Source organism: Sparus aurata, chromosome 13 (assembly GCF_900880675.1).
Source record: "Sparus aurata chromosome 13, fSpaAur1.1, whole genome shotgun sequence".
In the NCBI taxonomy this organism is placed as follows: domain Eukaryota; kingdom Metazoa; phylum Chordata; class Actinopteri; order Spariformes; family Sparidae; genus Sparus; species Sparus aurata.
The window spans coordinates 5438492-5461905 of NC_044199.1; the positions used below are offsets into that span (position 1 = coordinate 5438492).

General features: G+C 42.3%; 1 protein-coding gene and 1 long non-coding RNA gene across 2 annotated transcripts; one reads left to right on the plus strand and one right to left on the minus strand.

Annotated features, from left to right (window-relative positions):
• Positions 1–1025: 1025 nt before the first annotated feature.
• Positions 1026–14931, minus strand: cnih2 (cornichon family AMPA receptor auxiliary protein 2). The gene is made up of 6 exons (XM_030438422.1): positions 13311–14931; positions 11043–11111; positions 7594–7641; positions 5566–5678; positions 5331–5474; positions 1026–5154 (listed from the first exon to the last, which is right to left on the minus strand). Exons 1-6 carry the CDS (start codon positions 13389–13391, stop codon positions 5127–5129), a joined length of 483 nt encoding a protein of 160 aa, XP_030294282.1. The 5' UTR covers positions 13392–14931; the 3' UTR covers positions 1026–5126.
• Positions 12234–15287, plus strand: LOC115594370 (uncharacterized). The gene is made up of 3 exons (XR_003986464.1): positions 12234–12540; positions 12978–13114; positions 13231–15287. It is a non-coding gene; the product is annotated as an uncharacterized LOC115594370 (long non-coding RNA).
• Positions 15288–23414: the final 8127 nt, after the last annotated feature.

Genomic DNA, 23414 nt, shown 5'->3' on the forward strand with positions numbered 1-23414 from the left:
GGGTGGAGAGGGTGCTGGGAAAAAAAAGAAAAGGAAGAGCCCGGGATGAGTGTGTGTGTGTGTGTGTTTGTGTGTGTGGTAAGCAGGTGTCGCTCACCTAGAAACACCTGGGTTGTCGGGTTGCCACGACAACATGAGAAACTGTTGGATGTTAATGTAGATGTTTTATTTTTTTTGCCTCGGGCATCTGTGAAGCCTCGACTCAAAAAAATCTGATCTGTGTGTGTGTCTGTGTGTGTGTGTGTGTGTGTGTGTGTTTTGAGTGAGAAGCCTCAGAGTGAGTCAACAGGAATCACTAATACAATTTAGTTTCCATGGTGACAGCGGGGGAACGATATGTCCTTTTTTTTTTCTCTTGTCTTTTTTTTTTTTTTTTTCCAAACAAGAGGGGAAGACGCCAGATCCATTGTGGCTCTTTCTGCCACTTTCTCCGTCTGAATCATTATTTAGACAAAGGGATAACCTGGCAAACCTCACAGAACCGACAAACGGGTCTCCCGCAGTGCCGCCTCAGAGACCCACTCAGCACATCTCTGCTCTGAAAACAGAAGAAACGACTAAATCTCAACATCGAAAAATGACAGAAGATGTTGGACGTGTTACAGCTCTTTTTCAAAATTCTCATCTTCAACTTTCGCTTCTATAATTTCATTTTATCGACACGCTACACTTCTGCTGCCTCTCCAGTAGAAGCTCTTCTCACACCAGCGAGGCATTTTCAGGGAGTTCGGTTATTTCTGTGTGAGCGTCTCTGAAGCCACTTCTAAATGCAGCTGTTTTTTCTCTCTCCGTGTGGCACTTCGCCTCCTAATGCACCACTCAGTCGCCCCCTGCTTTTCAAATTCCTCTCGTCGCCCCTCAGAGTCGTATTTTTCTCTCCTCTGGGCACGTCTGCATGCCTCCTCCTCCTCCTCCTCCTCCTCCTCACAGATGGGGGGAAGAAGAAGAAGAAGAAGAAGAAGAAGTAGAAGAAGAAGTGACCCTCAGCAGAAACAGAAAACAAAGAAAAACACTTTGCGCTCATCTTTTTTTTTGGCATTACTGTTTTATTAGAATATGGCATGAGAATCGCTGTTTTTTATTAACTGTACATCAGAGTGTGTGACCTAATAAATATAAAGAAATCCACCAAGTTTTTACTGTAGCGTACATTGATGATAAATGTATAAAAGACAGATACAAATAGATATACTTAAATACAGTTCTTTTTCTAAAATGCTTCGTTTAGAGCGACTACATAATGACATTCAACCGAGCTGCGTTCTCCTCCTTGTGTTTTCTGTGCTTTAATAGTGATTGTCCCGACTCGACACACTCACATTTTTGTTGGCAGCGCTCTGAGGTCTCAGTGTCCTGCGATTATTGTACCGGGAACATGATTTTGGCACAACATTACACCGTCAGACTATTAAAAGTGGCCTCAGACAAAAGTAAAACATGGCAGTTTGGTTGAGATTCAGAGCTCTGAGCCTCTCGTTAGTATCAACGTGACATGAAAAGGACCGTGATTGACGTAAAGTGTGAGTGTGTGCAGCAGTGAGGACAAAATGTTTTTTAAAAACTCGAACATCTTCTGCACTGAAGCTGTAATTTAACATATTAACAGAATAACCTTTCGACCTTGCCTGTCTGATAGCTTTGACTGACTCATGTTGTGCGTTTTACACACTGGTGCGTACGCAACGTAGGTAAATGTGTTTGTTTGTTTTAGATGTGTCGATATTTCCAATGTTGCTTTTTATTTTGAAAATTTACAGGCTGCTCTTTGTCTGGTTGTCCACAGAAGAGGGGCCATGGACGAGGACGAAAAAATGAGAGGAGGACGTTTATTTTTTCATCATGCACGTCAAGAATAAAGTCGACGTTTCAAGATTAAAGTCAAGCTTTTGCGACGACATCAAACAGATGACTGCCTCAGCAAAATGCCTCGTGCGGATGAACTGGTGAAACTAAATTATTTCTGTTTCAGCTCATGAACACAGTGGAACGTCGGGACTTTGAAGAGATTGCGCCAAAAACTTTGTCTGTTCGGAAGGAAAAACCACACGAGCATGAACAGGTGGCCGCATTCCTGCAAGCTGTCTCGACATTTTGACTTTTTTCTTGAAGTGCGTGATGAAAAAGAAAACCGTCTTCTTCTCATTTTTTTCGTCACCTTGATGCACTTCTGTAGGTTGTCAGATTTCCTGCCTGGTTCTGTGCAAATTGACGCGTTTGCTCTCGTCAAAAATAGACGCTGTAGAGCCGTTTCTGTGACACGCCGTTGCACGTCAGTTCTAAGAAGCGCCAGTAAACTACGAAGCTAACTTTCATAACTGTGTCTGCGCTCCATCATCAGGTGATGCTTTGGGGCTTAAAAATAATTTTCCCATCAGCTTATTTTGTGAAAGAAGCTGCTGGAAAATGGTGGATAAATGTTTTTCAGCAGCCGTGTTTTATAATTTTGCCTCTATTCAAGTTAGCCGGGTGCTAAACCAGAAGCTAGCCGGCATAATTCTGCAGAGCGCCACACAACATGCAAGATCCTGGTGATCTGTCTCGTTTGGCTTCATGTGTCACTGAGCAGCTTTAATAGAAATGATCCAGGTTTTTAATGTTTTCTAGAAATCAGTCACTGCGCACACATTTTTTTTAAAGCGATGTATGAATCATTTAAAACAGTTTCAGAGTGGGAAATAAACTGTTATTCAAAAGGATGAGACGGATTTATATTCTATAATTTTTCTTACTGTCAACAAACCTGTGAAAAAGACCAAAACCAACGCAGCCTGTGAAACTAATGTAAATACTCACTAGTGTAGCAAACGTGTATTCATCCGCTGCTGAAAATAGTCCCAAGAAAAATACAATTTTCTCCTGTTTGTACGGAATTTGCTAAAAACTACAGCGTCCAGCTGTTTGAGGAAATCATTAAGCCTTTTTTAAAACTCCATCAATATATTTGCGATGAGTTTTTAATACTTATATTATAGGCTGTTGTTGGTTATAGTGTCTTTATGGAATCAGTTGACAATAACTAAATCACAGAATTAGACTTTATCATATGGAACTGCTATTTAATTCACATTGGTAACAGTTATATTTATGTGTGTATCTATACTGTGTGATCTTTATTTAAATATCCAGGTGTTATTTTTCCTGTTTCAAAGGTGCAACAAGTAAGAATTTCATCTATCTTACTCATATTACATTTAACATTCAAAAAAATGATCTAAGTATTAAAAGAATGTAAAGAAATGACAGTTTTGATGTTATGATGAATATGTGTGTTGTGTCGCAGAGAAATCTAATGAAGCTAGCATGCTAACAGCTAGCATGCAACCACTCCCATCTGGACCGCTAGACACGCAGCTAACCGAGCTAACTGAGCTAACGGCAGCTACAGCTAGTGGTTAGTGATGTTTGTTTTGAGCTAGAAGGCCAATTCTTACTTATTGCACCTTTAAAATTAAACGTAAATCGTGTATTTGTCGTTGTTGACATACTAGAAACTACCTCAATAGGCTGCAGTATTCCAGACATATTTTCCTCAGTTGATTCACCAAACGTGTCATCACCAACCATTCACTACACTTCGGGAGCCGGCGTACGTAGCTCCATCTACCGATGTTTAAATCACACATTTGAACCATCACTTATCTACAAACAGATCAAACTAATGAACACACGACAGCAAAGGCAGCACCGTCTCAGGAAAAAAAGGCTTTTGCTGTTTACACAACTCGGTCATCGTCGGCGACATGAATCTGTTCCTCCTGCGAAACCGTATGATTGTACTGAGACGACTTCACACTCGGGGGAATAACTTAAACATCGTCATAAATCATTAATCGTCTCGTCTGCCACTCGCGTCCCACTCGCCGTTATTACATACACTGAATAACACCGCATCGTCATGACTCATGAATCATATCACATTGCTAGTTTGCTGTTTTTTAATTGCTTTTTGTACATGATAATTTCTATATTCTACCTCGGATCAGAGAAAAAAGTTGCTGTGCTAAAACGACTATAGTATAGATGCAGATGAGTAAGAGTAAACTTCACGGGAAATAAGGCGCTCCCTGCACACTAAGAATACAACAGGACTAACTATTTTCTCAAGGAACAAAAACATTGTGCCAAAATCAAACAAAAAGAAAAGAAGTGACAAAACTTGGAGGTGAAGCGAGCACTTTTCTTTTCTTTTCTGCTTCTTGACGTTGGCACAATGTTTCTCCAGATATAAACTTTTGGCTTTTATATGTATGTTTTGAGCGTGAAGCTCTTTGGAAAGCGTGGACCTAGCATGTAGCACAAAAATACGTCCTTACAGCTACGGACATACTTATTCTGAATGCACACTACAAGCACTGACCCTCCGAGTCAAACTTATATGATGAATTTCTTTGTCTTGTTTTGTTACGGTGTGAAATTTGACTTTTCTGCGGAGGCTGGCGTCGAGTCCACCGTCGCACTATTTTGTTATTTCCCTGCCCGGCCCTCCGCTTTTCTTACAGTACGGGAAAAGTTCTCCTCTACAATTCACATTTCACATGTCGTAACAGTTTCACGTACCTGTAACACAATCAAAGCAGTTGGTTTGCTATCAGAGGTGACGCTCCTCTTAAATACATGGAATGATATCGGAACAATCCTGCTTTTTCAGAGTTTTCAGAGAATTACAGACGTATAGTTTTCCAGCCTCTTTAGTGTTTTCGGAGATTCACAGTGAGTTGAGCGACTGGATTGGTTAAGAGCAGCATGGGGGAAACTCCAGCCCTTCAGAAATATATTGTTATTTCATACAATGGGGGGGTCAAAGGCAACACAAACACCTGCTGCGTCCCTCCTCCTTCCTTTTTTTTCCACTTTCATTTCAAGCCTTCCAAAAGGATGCGTCCAGCCGTCCGACAGCAGTATCTGGGATCAAGCGATATATAATGGAGCGGAGGCGACCTTTACATTCACATTATCACTCAGCCTGGTCTTCTGGTTTTTGTCCCAAAGTTAGATCGTTTGAAAACCCAGGCCGGTGATTGGAAGGATACGTGGAGAGAGGAAGAGTTGACGTCTCCATTTATTCCATTTATTAGTCTTTCTTATTGTTTCCTTCCTTTTTGTTCCTCCTGGTCTCCCGTCAGCTGTTAGAAGCTCACCAAGGCGTAGACCATACTTCAGCAGGAAATAGGCCGCGGCAAAACAGATGGGTAGAACAGGGAGAAAACACTGATTCCACTGCTTTTCTGTATCTTTTACAGGTTCTTTCAACATCACAACACGTCTAAATGGCATCGCTGAAACCCAGCCAAGCAGCAGTAAAATGATAAGATGGTGAATTTAACGCTTACCTGTAGAGATAATAGAAGAAAGAGAGCAGGTAGAAGCCCAGTTTGCACCAGGACTCCTTCTGGCAGTAATTGAGGATGTCGGCGTTCATCACGCTGACGGGGTCGTACATGACCTCTGACCCGTCGGCCGGCCGGTGAAAGAACCTGAAAAAAAAAGCAGAAGCAGATCTTTGGCTCGAGCTCACACTTGGCGCAACGGAAGCTGCTTAACCAGACATCTGTTATGGGACCGTACCTCCACAGATGGTAGAAGAGCAGCGGGATATTTAGGCCAAGTGTGACCCACTCTCCGGCACACATGAACATCAGGCAGAAGAGCCCGTGGATGGAGTACTCTGGTACCACCAGCTGAAACAGAGGAGACACAGACAGTCGGCTTATACGTTACGCAACTCCTGGAAAACACTTGCGAGCTGCATGTTGTGCTATAACGACTTTCACAGAGAAGGTGTGAATGTTACTCGTGGCTCTCCGCTGCTACAAATATAGTTTCCAACAAACACAGACAGGATTTTAGACGTTAGTAGAAGCTGATGTGGTCTGAGGCCGATGCTTTAGTTTGCTCTGATCGCTAACTCGAACACAACACTGACATATTATCACCTTTTAAAAGCTAATTTTCACGTTTTGGTTTACAAGCTTTGATGTTAAAAACCCTTTATTTTTCCTCAGACTGTCCGTTGCTGCAGCACCTCTATTCGTACTGCTCTATTTTAGTGGCTGTCTCTTTCAAATGTGCAATATGTGAGAGTTCAGCGAGCAGCATATCACCAGGGCAACCGCTAACTGTAGCTGCTGTTAGCTAGTTAGCTCGGTTAGGCATGCAACCAGTGGTCTGGGCGGGAGCAGAGCTAGCTGGTTAGCAGGCTAGCTTCTGTAGATATCTTAGAAGTCACAACTGTTATATCTTTACATTCATTTCATTATTTCAGTTAATTTTTCAATATTTTCAATTACAGTTCTCATAAAACACCCCTCCCAAAAAGCCCAGTCTGCTGTGATTGGTCGGCTCTAACAGGCCTGAGCATGCTCCGCCCACTTCGTTTCCACATGAGCTCTGACTCTGACAGTCACTGCTTAGTTATGACCTATGTCCATTAGCTGAGGGGGCTCTTCTCTACGGAAGAGTGTCAGGGACAAAAGGCAGGAGGAAATCTTTTTATTTCCATTATGCACTTCAAGAAAAAGTCTAAGATAAAGTTGACATTTCAAGATTAAAGTCGACCTTTCGAGACGACATCACGCGGCTCATACGACCGCCTCAACAAAATGCCTCGTGAAACTGTACTTCAGAATCCACTTCAGTAACAAAGACATTCTTTCTCTTTCAGCTCACAAACACAGTGAAGTTGTCAGCATGAGGACTTTAAAGAGATTGTGCTGAAAACTTTGTCTGTTCAGAAGGAAAAGCCACACAAGCATGAATAGATGGCCACTTCCAACAAGGTGAAATTGAAAGGACGTAGTAACAACAGAGACCTGAGAGTCGACATTATTCAAAAAATTTTGTATTTTGTTCCTCATCCGTGGCCTCAATAGTCCTCCGTTATTATCTGTATGTTCATAGTTTAGAATTCGTAATATGAAATGTTGATTATAGCCACTTAAAAGAAACATCTTTATCAATATCGTCGACGGAGCAGATGCATCACCTCTTATTGGTCGGGGGACATAAAACCCTCTGGGCAGTGAACTAAATGTCAAACTGAATAATGTTGTGGAAACAAAATGGCAGCGTTAGTCTGGTTACAGGACGAGATTGATCACCTCTCTGTTTAAACCACTGATCAGGAGACATTTCCTCTCTACTTGCTTCCTGCTCTGCATTTGTGGGCGACTTCTCTGCACGTTATCTCCCACTGCAGCAATTAAAACTAATTGAAAACTATATTTTGCACTATGGAAACTGATACATCATTCTCATTGTGAAATATGGCGTAGCAAAAAATGTGAACACTCAAGTTGAGGTACAAACACCTCAAAGTAAATGCACTTTTCAGACACACGTTCTGCAAATGTCACATTTCAAGGGAACAGTGCGTCCGTTTCTTTCTGAAATCCTTAAACTACGTGACGAGCGTGTCAACGGTGTTCCTCGGCCGCCGCGTGGCTGCAGAGCTGTGATGGTGGGCTACATGTGAAGTGAATCAGCGTGCATCACGACGCCGAGAAAGAGAGACGGACGGTCGTTTTCTGTCTGAAGCACCTTAAGATTTACTCATCCAGCAGCAGCAGCAGCAGGTGAACAGCGACGATTACTCACCCGGCGAAGAAGGTTGCAGATTCTCTCGATGTTGAGGATCCGTTCCCTCTGTGGACACAAAGACAACATCTGATTAACAGTTCATTCATTCTCTTCACTCAGTATATGATTATTAAATACATACATGCCTTAAAATATGTAGATACAGGTTTAGAATACATCAAAAATCATTGTAAAATTTCCTCATGTTGAATTTTTATATGGTGTTAAATGCTTTAAGTTAACAATATAAATGTTGTTCAGTTATGTAAAGATACAAGTTTATCACAAATGTGAAATACCTTTAGTAAAATGTGGATATTAGACATTTATATAGTATATATTTATATGTTTACATGATTACATATGTGATTTATGCCAACACGTGTTATTTACATACATAAACATACGTATTTGTCGATGTGCATTTATTTTATATATCATTTAATGTATATTTATTTGTGTATTCAACATCTAATTCCTATTAACCGTCTGTTTTACTTCCTATCTCAAACTCTTAAGTCATCTCTCCAGTTATAGTTAAATATATTCTTGCATCCGAACATGTAAAATTAACTGTGCATTGCAGAGAAAGAGATTTAAGGACTGCCATGTTTTGCACTTTGAGTCTTCAGTGTGCTTTCTGAGAAATGAAAGACGTCCATCTTCGCCTGCATCGCCTCGTTAGCAGCCAGCGGCCTCGACGGTGATGTTTTATTTAAGTTCCTATCGATTATCCGGCAAGACAAACGAGACGCTTGTGCTTTCGTTCCCTCGCCTTTATTAATCAGTCGGGAGAGCTGATAAATAAAAGAACCAGTATCCAGATAATTATTAGAGATTTTTTATTTGTTTTGCTCGGTTTAACGTGCAATATATGAAGTGGATAAGCAGAAATACTGGTGTTTGTTTCCTTTGTGTGTACTGAAGCATCCACACTACTTTTAGTTTCAGTATAAAGGACCTTGTGACGTCCCGCTTGAACCTTTTTGGTTTTGGTCATTCTCCTTTCTGTTTTTCTTGCTTTGTGCACCTTAAATGTAAAGAAACAGTCGCCGGACGCTTCAGCTGAGCTTAAACACGCCGTACGGTTTTGTAATTGCACTCGTAAATTCTCCTCCTCTTTGGATTTTATCGTCTGGAGCCGCTCTAAAGCGCCCTAATTAGCGTGAGGTCATCCGGTTTCACGCCGAATATCTAACTGTCACGACTGCAGACGTGAATTAAAGGCGGCGGAGACTTTCCTCAAAATTTAGAGCACATGGGCGGCTAGAAATCTCCGATGAAGTGGGAGGTAAGATCACAATGTTTCAATCAAAAGCAGCGTGTCTCCCTTTCAGACTGTAACTGTGATTAATGCTTCAGAGACACATGTTCCGTCTCCTCCGTCATGTCCTCTCTCTCTTTTTTCTGATTTCTCTCCCGCTGTGTCTTTTTCTGTCTCCGGCAGCAGGTGAGCACACACACGGCGCCGCTCTCTGAAATAATTGCTGTTTACTTTTCAAAAGGCCGTCGCCGTGTTGTTTGTTCTCCTCTTGTTTGTGCAGTTTATTGATTTTTTTTTGGGGCGGGAGAGACTTGGCGGCATCGCATCCCGGCTGATCGTGTTTCCCGCCTGAACGTATCTGACAGGCTGATGAAGCTCGTTATCGATTATAAAAGAAACACCTGTACAATTTAAATCCACCAGAGAAGCTTTAATACAAATCCCGCTGTCACAAATCCCCTCATCATCATCCGACGAGGGGAAATAACACGTCCACTGCGAACCGAACGACGGTATTTAACTCCAGAGCGACTGGACTGCATTATATTTCACAGGTGTTGCCGTTATTGTGTCCACCCCCCCTCCCTCCTCCTCTTGTAAGCTGGCGAGCCTCCACACTCCCACAGTCGGCTTTCACAGCTTCCTCTCCCACTCCTCATCGCTCTGCGGTTCAGATGCAGAGGTCACATGATCGCTGGAACATTAGCTCGCTTGTGAAAAAGACACTCACAGCTGCTGCTAACTCGTTAAACCCAACGAAGGCCAATTAATGCATCAATGACATTCTGACAGAAATGTGCACAAAAATCTTATTACGTGAAACACGTACGGATTTTAGTTTGAAGGGGCGCTGCGTAGTTTTGGAGAAGGACTTTTTTAAATACAGTGTCAGAAAACAAACTGAACACACAAAGTGTTCTCAGAGTTTTCAAGCTAGAAAGGTGGCAGGGTCCGCCACATGTAAACGAAGTAAGACAGTATGAAGCTGTGTCGTCCTTTAAGGGTCATATTGTTTATTCAGTCGTGAAAATAAAAAGGCATAAAGACACTAAATAATGCACCTGTAACGCCGCTGTGAGTCGTTAAGTTACACATTCAGAATATATAGCTAGAAAGGTGGCAGGGTCCGCCACATGTAAACAAAGTAAAACCGTGTGAAGCCGTGTCGTCCTTTAAAGGTCATATTGTTTATTCAGTTGTGAAAATAAAAAGGCATAAAGAAACTAAATAATAGCTAGAGAGGTGGCAGGGTCCGCCACATGTAAACAAAGTAAAACCGTGTGAAGCCGTTTTCCTTCAAGATCAGTTTGTTTATTCTGTCGTGAAAACAAATAATTTGATCATTTAGTTTATTGAGTCACAAAAAATAATGCGTCAATAAAAATCTGTCGCTTCTAGTTTTATATTTTAAAAGTTATTTGCAGAAACGTGAAGAAACAAGAGTTATTTTGTTATACAAACAATGTGTGTGGAGTGTGTTGCAGAGATATCTACTGACGCTAGCATGCTAACCAGCTAGCCACGCTCATAGATACCAAAGCAAGCTCAAAGTAGCTGCACAGCTAACTAGCTAACGGCGGCTACACTTAGCAGCACTCGGCACTTGCGGATGAATGGAGGTGGCCAGCTCTTACGTATCGCACCTTTAAAAGTACATGTAAACCGTTAAATGACTCATAACTTCGGGTCTTTGTCGACAGATTAATCAGAGAACTTGTTGAACTTGAATCGTCCTCAGGTGAGCACGTTTGCGCTCGTCACACCGAGGTGAAGCCTCGTATCTGCGGCGGCTCGGCGTCTCTTTGTGCAAACGGCGGCTTAATTTGCAACAATCTCTTCTAATTGATTGAGCCGAAACGAGCCGCCGTCTTTTTTGTGGAAGGTTGATTGCTTCAATCTGCATACAGATGAGGCGATTCGAGGCAAAGCGCCGCTCCTGGATGCTGCTGCTGTGTGGATGGAAGCAGGAATTGTTTTTCAAAGAAGCGCAAATATTTGATGTTGCTGAATTAATGGAGGGGTTTAAATGTGGCTGAATTTGGGGTCATGTGAGACATTTCTGGATGGGAACCCTCAGTTTGTTGTGAGCCTTCATGTGCAGATCACTGAGTGGATCTTCTTGGAACTGAACAGAAGATAATTCCTTCGTGCACACTGAGGTTTGATCACCGTTGAAAAGAAAGGAAACAGCAGGGCTTCTTACCGCTCTGGTGGGATTGCTCTGATCAATCGGGTTTTTGAAGTCTGTGCGAAGCTCATCAAACGCAATGATCTGAAAAAAAGAAAAACAACAGACGTGTGAGTTTAGCTACCTTCAGAACACCAGCGAACGCACATAACTGTGATGTAAATACAGTAAAAAAATCAAATAAACAGACGCTGTCGTTGTGTAATCCTGTTTGCACGCGATGGGAACTCGGAGCTGCGTCTCGTTACAGCTGCGTCTCGAGCACACATGGTGATTAAATGTTGAATGAGAACATGTATAATTACTGACAGCCCTGCTCTTTTCTCCTGACACTGTATATGAGCTCTGATTGTTGCTCACACCATGAGTCATTACCAAGCTTTTTTATCTCCGGAGCTGAAAAATCCTGGATTTGAACGCCACTGACGCAGTCTTGATTAAATAAATCGGGGGTATTTAGGCGGCTGGTGTCTACGAGTGAGTACAATCTGGTGCCGAACCAAATTTAGAAGCTGGATCGAGGAGATTTAAATCAATAAACCAGTTAAATATCCATTATTTCTTGTTGCATTCGGCTTGATTGAATTAAAAGTGGCACCGTTGGACTTTGTTAGAGGCACGCACCATTTCTAGTTTCAAGATTTGTACCAGTCGCTTAATGAAGTTCACATCTGAAGGAAAAAACATGTCAAGGTAACTTGTTTTTAATAATATCCAGAATTTGGAAAGCAGAAATCTCCATTTTGATTAATTATACTAAATCTTTTTTTTTTAATCGTGCACTCGAGGGAGCATCAATCAGCCGGGTGTGTGTTTCATATCTGCTGCTGCAAATCAACTCTTTATTTATTCAATCATAACCTTTGCCTTCAAGTTTGTCATATATGCAACTAAATAAATGCTCTGTTGAGTTTATACCGTACGTAAGAACACGGTGTCCTGTACAATCTTCAGAGGATACTGAGCCGAAGACACCGAAGAGAAAACAACCCGTCACTGTGATCGTTTCTCTCAGCAGCTCCCTGATTAATAGCTCCATTAAAAACACTAATAATTGTCAGTGTGAAAACGCCTCCTGCTGTGCTCATCGTCACTTCAGCCTCGTTGAAGAAGCAATAAAAAAAAAAAATAACAAAAAAAAAAAACCGCAGACGTTCTCAGATAATCGAGCGTCTGACTGACACGGTGACGACAGAGCGCTCCACCGGTCCTCCTTCACACGTTGTAAACAGATGCAGTTTCCATGGAGACCTGGTGAGCCCCCTCAGCGGGCGCCATGGTTACTATAGCAGTGAACGAGCGCCCTGATTGGTCGAGAGCCGCATGGAATTGGGGTGCTGTGCCCGTGGGTGGGTGGGAGGCAGACTGAGGGAGCAGAATCGGTTTGATATGCGTTTTCAATCACATGGTTGAGTTGCCGAGCCAGACGCCGATTCTCCCCCCGTCTCTCTCTCTCTCTCACACGCAGACACACCGACTGACTCATACGTCGTCTCACCCACTTAGTCAATCGGTACGTTAGTCATTTCAAGTCTTATGTTCATAATGATATGTTATGTGTTTCAGTTTCCAAGGAGGGGAGGGGGGGGATCGAATGTTAAAGGGGGGGAAAGGATCGAGGCACCAAATGTTTGTTGTTGACTCGCCACACAGAAAACGGCGCCCGGTGATATCTGTGCAAATTCCAACCCCAGAATGCCTCGGGGCGCACGGGTTTCTGAAACAAGTCTGGCAGAGAAATGTAAGATGCTGCCTCCCTGTTCTCATTTAGCGAACCTGAAACAATTTGTTTGAGGAAGTGTTTGTCGGCTCTCTGGGGTCTCAGGTTCAGCTGGGAGTCTGTGGATAAAGAGTGTTTAAAGGGGTCAGAAAAAGGTCCAGTCGGTCAGAAAGACTTAAAGTCACCGTGTGGAAACAGGTGAAGAAATCACACTGTGCTTTTTTTTCCAGGTTTCGTGCGTCTCCTGCGAGTCGAGCGTGGTCAGAAGTGTTCTCGTTATCCGGCTTATTACGGCGTCGCTGGCTGCTTTTGAACGAGAAGGGAACAAAAAGTGTCACCCGGTGGCTTTTAAGAGCCGATTCAAAACGTCAGTCACGCAGAAGTACAATCACACAGAGGAGGTTTTTTCTTTGACTGACATATTTATGCATGTCGTTACCTCTAGAGGTCCTGAGCCAGGTGTGTGTGTGTGTGTGTGTGTAGGTGGATGTATTCGTCTGCCTGTGTGGGATGAAGTGTGGCCTTTTTTTCTGAGTGTGTGCAGCGTTTACGTCGCCACTCACCTGCCAGATGACGAAGAAGATGAGGGCGGCGCACAGCACCAAGGTGAGCATGTAGCAGAAGGCCGCAAAGGTGAACGCCATGGCCGTTCCAGCCAGCCTGACGACGGAAGGGTCGAGAGAGAGGAAGGGGAACTTTCGTCCCCGCTCTCTGCCTCTCTGTTGGCGAATGCCCTCCTTCTCTCTCCTTCTGTTGGAGGTTATCGCCTGTGTTCAGCCCCCCAACGCGAGCCGACTCGGTGTCGTCCAGGCAGGTAAAGCACAGTTTTAGCAACAATCAATAACCGGCCCTCTCTTCGTGTCCTGTTGTGCAGCTCGCAGCAGGACGACCTCCCTCTCCCTCTCCCTCTCTTTCTTCTTCCTCTTCTTCTCTCTCTGGCTTTTGTTTTTTTTTTTTAGGAAGCACTTATATGTTTCTGTTCACAGCCACATTTGTCTGTTGTCGCTCCTCTTCCTTCAGTCTCTGACAGGCAAAATGTCTGTCTCCTCCTCCTCCTCCTCCGTGTAGTTTCTCTTTAGACAAAGCCTACACATTTTTTTTATCTTTCTCGCAAAACCACAAAGTGTCTGACGGCCGACGGCAGAAGGAGCACGGGACTCTCGTCGGTACCAAGAGCACAACGCTGCGTTTCTTGTCTCAGTGGACAGCGAGGATCATTTATTGTCTTAAGATGGTTTTTATGGCTTGTGATAGTTGAGTAGTTTTTTTTTTTTTTTGTCGTATGGCTTTCAGTTCATCTGTTGCTCCTGATCATGGATGACGCATATTTTCTACACACTTGTAAACAGAGCCACAGGTTTAGCAGATCCAGATTGTTGTTATTTACACGGACGGTCTCGATTTACAGACGATAAATCTGCACATCGATCCGATGGCGTGCTGAAGATTCAAGGTGTTGCTTTTTTTGCGTTTTTACACACGTTAATCTGGCAAAGCAAAAACATTCACTGGCTGCTGCTTTCTTAGAATAAAACAACACAAAAACACAGCAAATCAGGTGTTTAAATACAGCAACTATTTACACGTCTACGAGGACTTTGAGCACAAACACCTGATGGTAGTTTAGAGTCAGCGCGGATCTTAATGTCGAGGAGAGAATACCTGCGTCTGGCCGGAGACTCTGTGCCTGCTGCCGCCGAACAGTCCGCTCTGTCCTCGTCTCTGTCAATTTGGGTCGGCACCATGTCAGAACTATTCTCTGCTCTGCATGTTTCCCCTCAGACGTCTCCGGGAAAACATCTTGATCTGACATGCAGGGGTGAGATTATTTCATTCTGGGAGAAGAAGTAGAAGAAGAAGAGGAGGAGGAAAAAAGAAAAACGGAACAGAGGAGGGAGATTTTCAGGCAGAAAGCTGCAGGACATCTACATGTTGAGTCGCACTTATTCTGAATTTTAAAATCGCTCCGGTTAAAAGGGAATAAATCTCCGCGGCCCCTCAGAAGTCATAAGTTAACGAGTCCTCCTCGTCTGTGAGTCTTTTCAACAAAAACAGAACCTGAATGTGTTTTTTTTTTCCTGAGTCTGCCTCTCCTGTCTGCCTCATCCTCTATTTCTTAGACTGCGAGAGGAATATTTCTATCACGCTTGATGTGAAAACGCTCGACCAATAGCATCTCTCCCTCCTCCTCCTCCTCCCTCCCCCCTCCATCCTCTCCTCCACCTCCTCCTCCCTGTCTGTCAGTCTCCCTCCTCTCTTTGCATTTTATACATTTCCATAATCCCTCGTTCCCCCCCAGAGAGTGATGATGAGGGGGCAGGGCAGGCTGGAAATGTTTTTTTTTTTCTTTTCCTTTTGTCTGCATCTCTTTTTCCTCCTCCCTCGTTCCCTCGCTCACCAAAAAAGCCTTCAGTCACCCGTCATCTCGTGAAATGTAAGTCTGATTCCTTCGAGGGTGTTGCTCTCAATCAGCTGTCATTTCTCTCAGTTCACGTCTCTGTGAGCTCTCCGCCCGGCGTCCATTAAATAGCTCAATTTCACTCTTTGTTCCGTCTCATTTTTGTGCCTTTAAAACACCACCGTGCTGCCACAGCTTGTGTGAAAAGCATCCAATATTAAAAAAAAAAACACTTATGCTCCGTGATGATCTGTACAAAAGTATGTGAGGATCAACTGCCCACATGAATACTTCAGCAGTGTCTCGTACTTTCTGTGCTGTTAAATGGAAATGTCAGGACAGGAGGGATGATGTAATGCAGCGGTGTCTGTCTGACACAACCACAGTCCTGTAAAAATCAGCTCACCTGTGCTTTTAAATGGAAAATAAACCTGTTATTCAACGTTATACAAAAGTGATTTTCCTCTGAGAACAAAACTACATAGTGCTACTTTAGCAAATATTTATCTTTTAACAACTTTTATTACTTTAACTGTTTATTTGTTACATTTAACTGGATGTTAATAATCCCTAATCTATTTACTTTTAGCTAATTATTTCCTTTTTCTGCTTCTTTGCTAACTGTAAGGATGATTGGCAGCACATATAAAATCATGTTCACCCCAATTTGCTAATCGTAATTTCCTCCTTAATGCAAGTATGAAGATGTATTTTTGAAAAAAAAAAAAATTAAATCACCATATCTATCTACTTGAGGCAAGAGGCGTTATAATAATTGATTTTTCTTTTTTACCCCTGCGGTTGAAAGTAACCAGGTTGGGAGCAAGCATTTAATCGATGTCTTTAACTCTTGTCAGCTCCTGCACACTTTTCCTGGTATATATTTTAATTTACCTTAAAGGGATATTCCGGTGTAAATTTAATCCATGGTCTAACACACCGTGAAACTGTGTTAGACTCCCTCTCGAGAGATCAAGTTAGCAGACCGCTAATTTACGGTCAGAGTTTTATCAATCGGGCCAGAGCTAGCCAAGGACATTCCTGACTCACCCCTACACTGGGACCACTTTGATAAGGATGGAGACAGAACTCCCAGCTCAATGTTTCTCACACCAGTGAAGGACACAGAGATTAGACATCTGGTCAACGAATGCGTAACAAAAACTTCCACTGATGTTGATGACTTCGACATGAGGCTAATTAAGAAAGTATTAGACGGAATTATTTCACCTCTAACATACATTTTTAATCTGTCACTTCAAACTGGGATATTTCCCACTAAAATGAAAGTTGCCAAAGTTGTGCCACTGTTTAAGAATGGTGACACACACGAGTTTACTAATTACAGACCAATCTCAATACTGCCACAACTGTCGAAAATCCTAGAGAAGCGATTCAACAATAGGCTAGATAACTTCATCAACAAACACAAATTGCTATATGACAGCCAATATGGATTCAGAAGGAACCACTCGACTGCTTTTGCTCTAACTGAGTCTGTGGAAATCATTACTGACGCTAATTGACCAAAAACAACATTCAATAGGAATTTTCATAGACCTGAAAAAAGCATTTGACACCGTTAATCATGATATTTTAATAGCTAAACTGGAGAGATATGGCATTAGAGGTGTAGCACTGCAGTGGGTCAAGAGCTATCTACACAAGAGATCCCAATATGTCAAAATGGGTGATAACACATTGACTAGCTTGGACATAGTCTGTGGGGTCCCACAGGGGTCAGTTCTGGGTCCAAAGTTGTTTATACTATATATAAATGATATATGCAAAGTGTCAAATATTCTGAAATTAATATTATTCGCAGATGATACAAATATTTTCTGTTCTGGGACTGACTTGAACCAACTTGTGGAAACAGTAAATCACGAAATGGCCAAACTTCATGTGTGGTTTAATATAAATAAATTATCACAAAATCTTGAGAAAACTAAATACATGCTATATGGGAAAAAAGGCTGCAACAACAGTACTAACATTCAAGTAAACGGAGTGAATATTGAAAGGGTACATGAGAACAAAGTACTGGGAGTAATCATCGACGACATGTTAAGTTGGAAGCCACACATAAGACAGCTAAAAAGGAAGTTGGCCAGGAGTGTGTCCATACTCTGGAAAGCACAAAAAATATTAAATCAAAAAGCACTTCACCTGTTGTACTGTGCACTCGTCTCTCCACACCTGCAATACTGTGCAGAGGTGTGGGGACACACATATAAAGGCTCCACACAGCCTTTGTTAATACTCCAAAAAAGAGCTTTGAGAATCTTACATTATGCCAACTATAGGGCACACACACATCAGTTATTTATTGAATCAAGAATACTTAAACTATATGACTTAATAAACTATCGCACACTACAAATGATGTACAAGGCTGCTAACAAAAGCCTCCCTCATAATTTGCAAATACTCTTCCTAGACAGAGAGGAGAGACACAATCTCAGAGGGAACATGATTTTCAGGCAAAGTAAAGTACGAACTACGTTAAAATCCTTTTCTTTATCGGTCAAAGGTGTTAAACAATGGAATGTGCTAGAAGAAGATGTCAAAAAATCAGCAACACTAAGTGGCTTCAAGAAAAAGTATGTTCGTAGTATTGTTAGTCCGGGGCATCTAACCTCCGCTAGCTTAGCTAGGGAAGCTAATGGGATGTTAAAAACAGAGTTCAACTCTCCTCCATCAGCTTCCGGGTCGGGGAAGTCCCGACGCGACGATTACCGAGTGCGGTTAGAAATACTCAATTCTGTTCTTTTCCCTGTCCGCTCTCGATAATAACTGTTATAAACTGGCAGGTAAGACACATATGAACTTTGATTGCTTTTCCATGGAGTCATAATCATACATTTTCATCCATGAGCCGCGGAACTCTACTGCACTCGGTAATCGACTCGTCGGGACTTCCCGTCAACAGGAAGCTGCTGCAGAAGAGTGGTAAATTTAGTCAGCTTTTCAGTAGAAATCCAGCTAAGCTAGCGGAGGTTAGATGCCCCGGACTATGTGCTGAGACCCTATTTGTACTGTTGCTGAAGTTTGGTGCTGTTCTGAGCATTATTTGTGGCTTTTTGGTGGCGGTTTATATTTGGATCCATTAACTGCAATGTATTGTTGTCGTGCGGTCGTTTCTGAGGTTGATAAAACTCCGTAAATTAGCGGTCTGCTAACTTGATCTCTCGAGAGGGAGTCTAACACAGTTTCACGGTGTGTTAGACCATGGATTAAATTTACACCGGAATATCCCTTAAATACAAATGTTCTCAAACCCGACTCTAGACGAGTATTTTCCGCAGCACAGACGCTACTGAGTGATCAATGAAATAGTATAAGAGATTCTACCATGACAACACGCTGCTACTTCTCACCTTGACCATAAAGGTGACACTACTCTATAGAGTGTACAGTCTACTGTATAGTATAGAACTGAGTATATGTAGTTTATAGTTTGGAGAATATAAGACTCGAGATTAAGCTGACAGAGAAAAAGATCAGTCAGGCTGATACTTCAGCACCACGGACAGCGACATGTATTCATCAGAATGCAGCACAGTCGATTTCTCAGCGCCACGGTCGGAGCAGTAGATTTTCTAATTTGCACAAACCTCAGTCAAGATAAAGGATCAATGACTCAGGCGGAGAGACCAACATATTCAGATGAACTCCTCCAGCCCCTGCAGTCTCTCTGTTCTAGGGGAAGGGAGATGGATGGATTCATCAGATGTAAACAAAATCTCTACAAACTGACTGACACAGATGACAGGAAAGACCGTTATGCTACACATGTCTCTCTGGATCTGCCAGCCTCTCTCAGTCTGGTCTGCTGTTACGTGACTGTACATACATAGCCTGGATCCAGACCTCTGAATCACCGCCCACGTCCTTAGAGTTCACGTTCCCTGTGATTATCAGGCTCTCGTATACAGCACAGAGATGTGCATGAGGCTGATGGCTCGTCATGCTGAGAAAGAATTCAATCTGGGTTACAGCACAAAGCATTGATGGAGGGGGAGTCTTCAGCAATCTGGGTTAGTTTGATATAGCCATCAAATAGTTAAGCAGAGGTCCCGGGTCTATTTTAGTTCACTGTGTTGTCGGGGATTCCCTGCAGTCTGGTCAAACTGTGTCAAGATATTATTATTAATGTCAGTTTCTTCCTAAAGCAGTTTGGGTTGTTACACACCACACAGTTAATGAGGGATATAAATTCTATGTTTACAGTGAGTTACCAGTTTTGGTTTTTTTTTAGTTGAGTCATGCAGTTAAATGAACTGCAGTTAGCTGCCACAGGAGCTGAAGGCTGCCAGACGGCCCTGAGCTGAGAAGTCCTGGCTCGGAGAATCACAAACACCAAACATGAAGTGTGTCTGGACCCAAAACCACCAGAAGAAATCCAAGAGGTTCGTCCCCTGGCTGTCAGGGTGAGCGCTTAAATTCCATCCGTTTTGCTCTCATTAAAAAAAAAAAAAAAACTTTACTCTTAATTGATGTTCAGCCACATGAGATTAATAACTTCAGCACACTGAGTTAGAAAAGTGCAGCAGTGTAAATGTATTCTGAATGAGTTCGCTGCTTTCTTCAGGAAGTTATAATCACATTTGAAAGATAAACATTGTCTACATTGTTTACGCTGCGTATAGGAAGTATGTTTTTTAAGTCCAGTTAAAGTTGCAACATGTAAGAATTGTGTTCATAAATAGCAGTTTTGTTTAATGTTTCAGAGAGACTAAAGTTGGCATGCTAACCAGCTAGCCATGTCTATGCTGTGTAAACGCTAACACAGCCCTGGTCCCTGAGCTCCCTCAGTCTAAACCGCTGGCTGCACGGCTAACTGAGCTAACTAGCTGAGCGCAGCTACAGTTAGCAGCAGTTAGCGGTTACCCTGGTGATATGCTGCCTCGTTATTTGTATATTTCATGTTTATGGTTGTTTAGAGGATTTCTGTAAGTTTCTGTATCTACTGGGAGTGAATGTCACATTTTGGTAATTTAAAAAAAAGTGTAAAGATGATTGTAATGTTGTCTTTAAAATATTAAGGTGATCTGCTGGTCTCATGGCAGGATTGATCAACAGACCTGAAGTGAAAATAACCACAAACATCACCCTGGAAACAAAAGATTGATCAAGTGAAGGATGTCATTTGATTATCAGGATGAAACACAGCATCCCTCACTAACTGCTGGATGAGTTGCTCGGTAATCAAACCTCTTGTTGAATCCTGAGAGGAAGCTTCATCTCTTGTAACCATCAGTCTGCAGACGTACTGCTGGTGTCTCATCGGTGGCACAAGGCTTCCCACTAGTGGAAACATCGAGTGACTGCAGCTGCTGATGGATTTCCTGTCTGTCACACTGCAAATTGCATTACATGAAAAAAAGACCAAATACTTCACAGCATGGCTGAATGCATATGTTGCAGTGTGGCTTGATGTTAAAGTTTTTCTAGCATGTCATGAGTGATGGCAAACGCTCTTAAAATGCACGCAGCTGCTAACTGTAGCTGACAAATACATGAAGAAGAATGAAATGCATTAAATAAAGTGTTGCTCTCCCTCTTTATGATCATGTAAATCTAACCACGGCTTTCTCAGCCAGTTAAGCAGATCTCAGAATAATGATGATGGTTTTACATTAGTCTGGCTTGAGTTGAGCACTGGACCCAGGCAACAGCTGTTTTGACACAAAAGCTTTACATTAATACGCATTGCTTCGTAATAAAACTGTTGGATAAGGTGGATTTTTGCAGCAGCTGCAGCGACGAAGAGACTGATGCTGTAACTCACTCGTCTGGTTCGTAATCTGCATGTGAAATTTCCAAGAACATCTTTTTTTCTTTTTTAATTGGTGCATCGCTGCTAAATGACGACTGACAGATTTTAAATTCTCCACAAGATGGCAACATAAGATGAGAGGCGGCGGCGGCGGCAGCGGCAGCAACAGATGGTCAGATTAGGTGTCTTAAACGGCAGCGATGATTTAGAAATGATTCACGTTCTAAAATCCCTCCAGTTATTCTACCGTGTTTTCGCACATGTCGGCTTTATGAAACACCTGTGTTTTTGATGGAGGGGTCGCCTCAAATCCTCATGAGTGAGCTGAGGAACTGATGTTAGGCATGAAAGAAAAAAAAAAGTCATTCCCTCTGCATGTAGAGTCGATGATCTACTGTTATGATTGCAGGCTGGACTGATGACTCATTAACCTCAGTCACAGTGAGAGCTCCGTGAAGTGAACAGCTGAGGGCAGCATTTAACGGGATATCACATCCATTACCAGATAGCGACGCCATCCTCCAGGGACGGACGGGCGTTTAAGCCATCAGATGTGCCACCAGTGCGCTAAGAAAACGAGATGGGGTCGATTGAATGCGTCCTGACCTGCCGCCCAGTGGGTGTAAATGAAAGTTGTTGTTTTTTTTCCTGACAGCTTTATCGATCACCTCGTCAATGAAAAAACAAAACAGCCATAGGGCAGTGCAGGGTGTGTGGCACCGAGGCATTAAAAACCTAATGCATAAATTTCAGACTACAACGCCTCACTGACAAGTTTACGATACGAAACAGCTTTTTTCTTTTTAGTGTGGTGAAGAAGAAGTTGTTGGGAATCAAAAGAAAACCTCCTGGGAGTTTCTCGTCTAACAGGTGGCAGTTTGTCCCGATCAGATTCAGGAGCATCTGTTCAACACACAGCTCGCTCGTCAGGTATGCAGATGACGCCCTTTTGGTTTGTCGTGTCACACGAACAAATGCGTTTCTGTCGTGGCCTTATGGCAAGAAGGAGACTAACACTAATACTAAATTTTGTTGACTTTGACGTTTGCATCTCTGTGGGATCAATAAGGAATTAAATCTTCAGTCACTGTCATATAAATGATGTAAAGCAAACACGAGACACTATCACATTTTTTGATTAAGCTATAAATACATGTACAAGTGTCTGCCAAAGAGAAACGCTCAGCAGGACCACCACCACCACCATAAAGACGTCCTTAACATCCACGGATACACCAACAGTTACCATAGCAACCACAACAAATCCAGTAAAAAAGGTTTTGCTTCTTTTTCAGTCCTCGAACGGGAACATTTTCAGTGTTGTGTGCCCTTTCAAATGCAGGTCGAATGATCCTAGAAGACCGGTTGCTTTGCATTAACTCGTCTTTGGCACGAGGTATCACTGGATATTGATTTTGAAAAGCTGTTAACAAAGAGCGACTGGGCTGATATTGTTTTATGTGGAACAGTTGTCTCCTATTTAAGAAGTGCGTTCACTGAGATTTGAATTGAGACACCATGTATATTATAGCATAGTGGGTGTTTTAATTAATACCTTCAACTACTTGTCTGACTTGACAGGAGATGAATGATAAAGTAACTTCCTAAATCTGAAAGTCACAATCAAAAGCAAACACTTACCAGAAGAATAATAAATACTGTGAGAAGACGTTGTAGGGATTCACTTTTAGGGATATTTTTTTGCATGTTGCATTTTCTTGTTTACCAAAGTTTTGCAAAAGACGAAAAATCTCAGTGAGACACTCACCTATCCTCAACATCATCATTTCATCATCGTTGATTCGATGTACAACCAAACAAATTGCATCAAAGTCCTTGATTCCATGGCCAGAGGGCTCAGCTGGACAGGAAATCTCAGAGGACCAAGTGGCTGTTTTTCAGGACATAACTGACAAAAGGTCTGGCTTCTTGCTGCAAAATAGATTTCTCTGATATCACAGCAAAAAGCTGGGATCCATGTACTGTGGTCTTGTCTCGAAATAGACCGAGGACACTTGTTCTCACTAATAATGTCATGGGAGTTAATTATGAGTGACAAGCTAATTAGTCACATGATGATACCTGAGCTAGTCCTGTTTGCTGATGGAGACAGTGAGATGTAGTTTAAGACCCTGGAAAGAGGTTTAAAAGAAAAAAAAAAAAAGTAAATCTTCAGTAGGTTTACTTGTTGCAAAATCAAGGTATAGTCTAACATAATCCAAAACAACAGCTTGGACATAAAGTCTACGTTAAAAATATTCCATATTGTTCAGTTTTTGTTGACATTGTCACAGAGATGTTAATTTATTTATATGTTTTTGTATATGTAATTTAGCACTTAGGTCATGGCTAGTGGAAGGACAAAGAATTTCAGGATATATTTTATATTACCTCAATAATTGTACTAGGACAAGAAGGATCTACAGCGGCTGACTTAAACCACCCAGAACATCACTGGTATCCATCTACAGAGGATCAGCGACATTG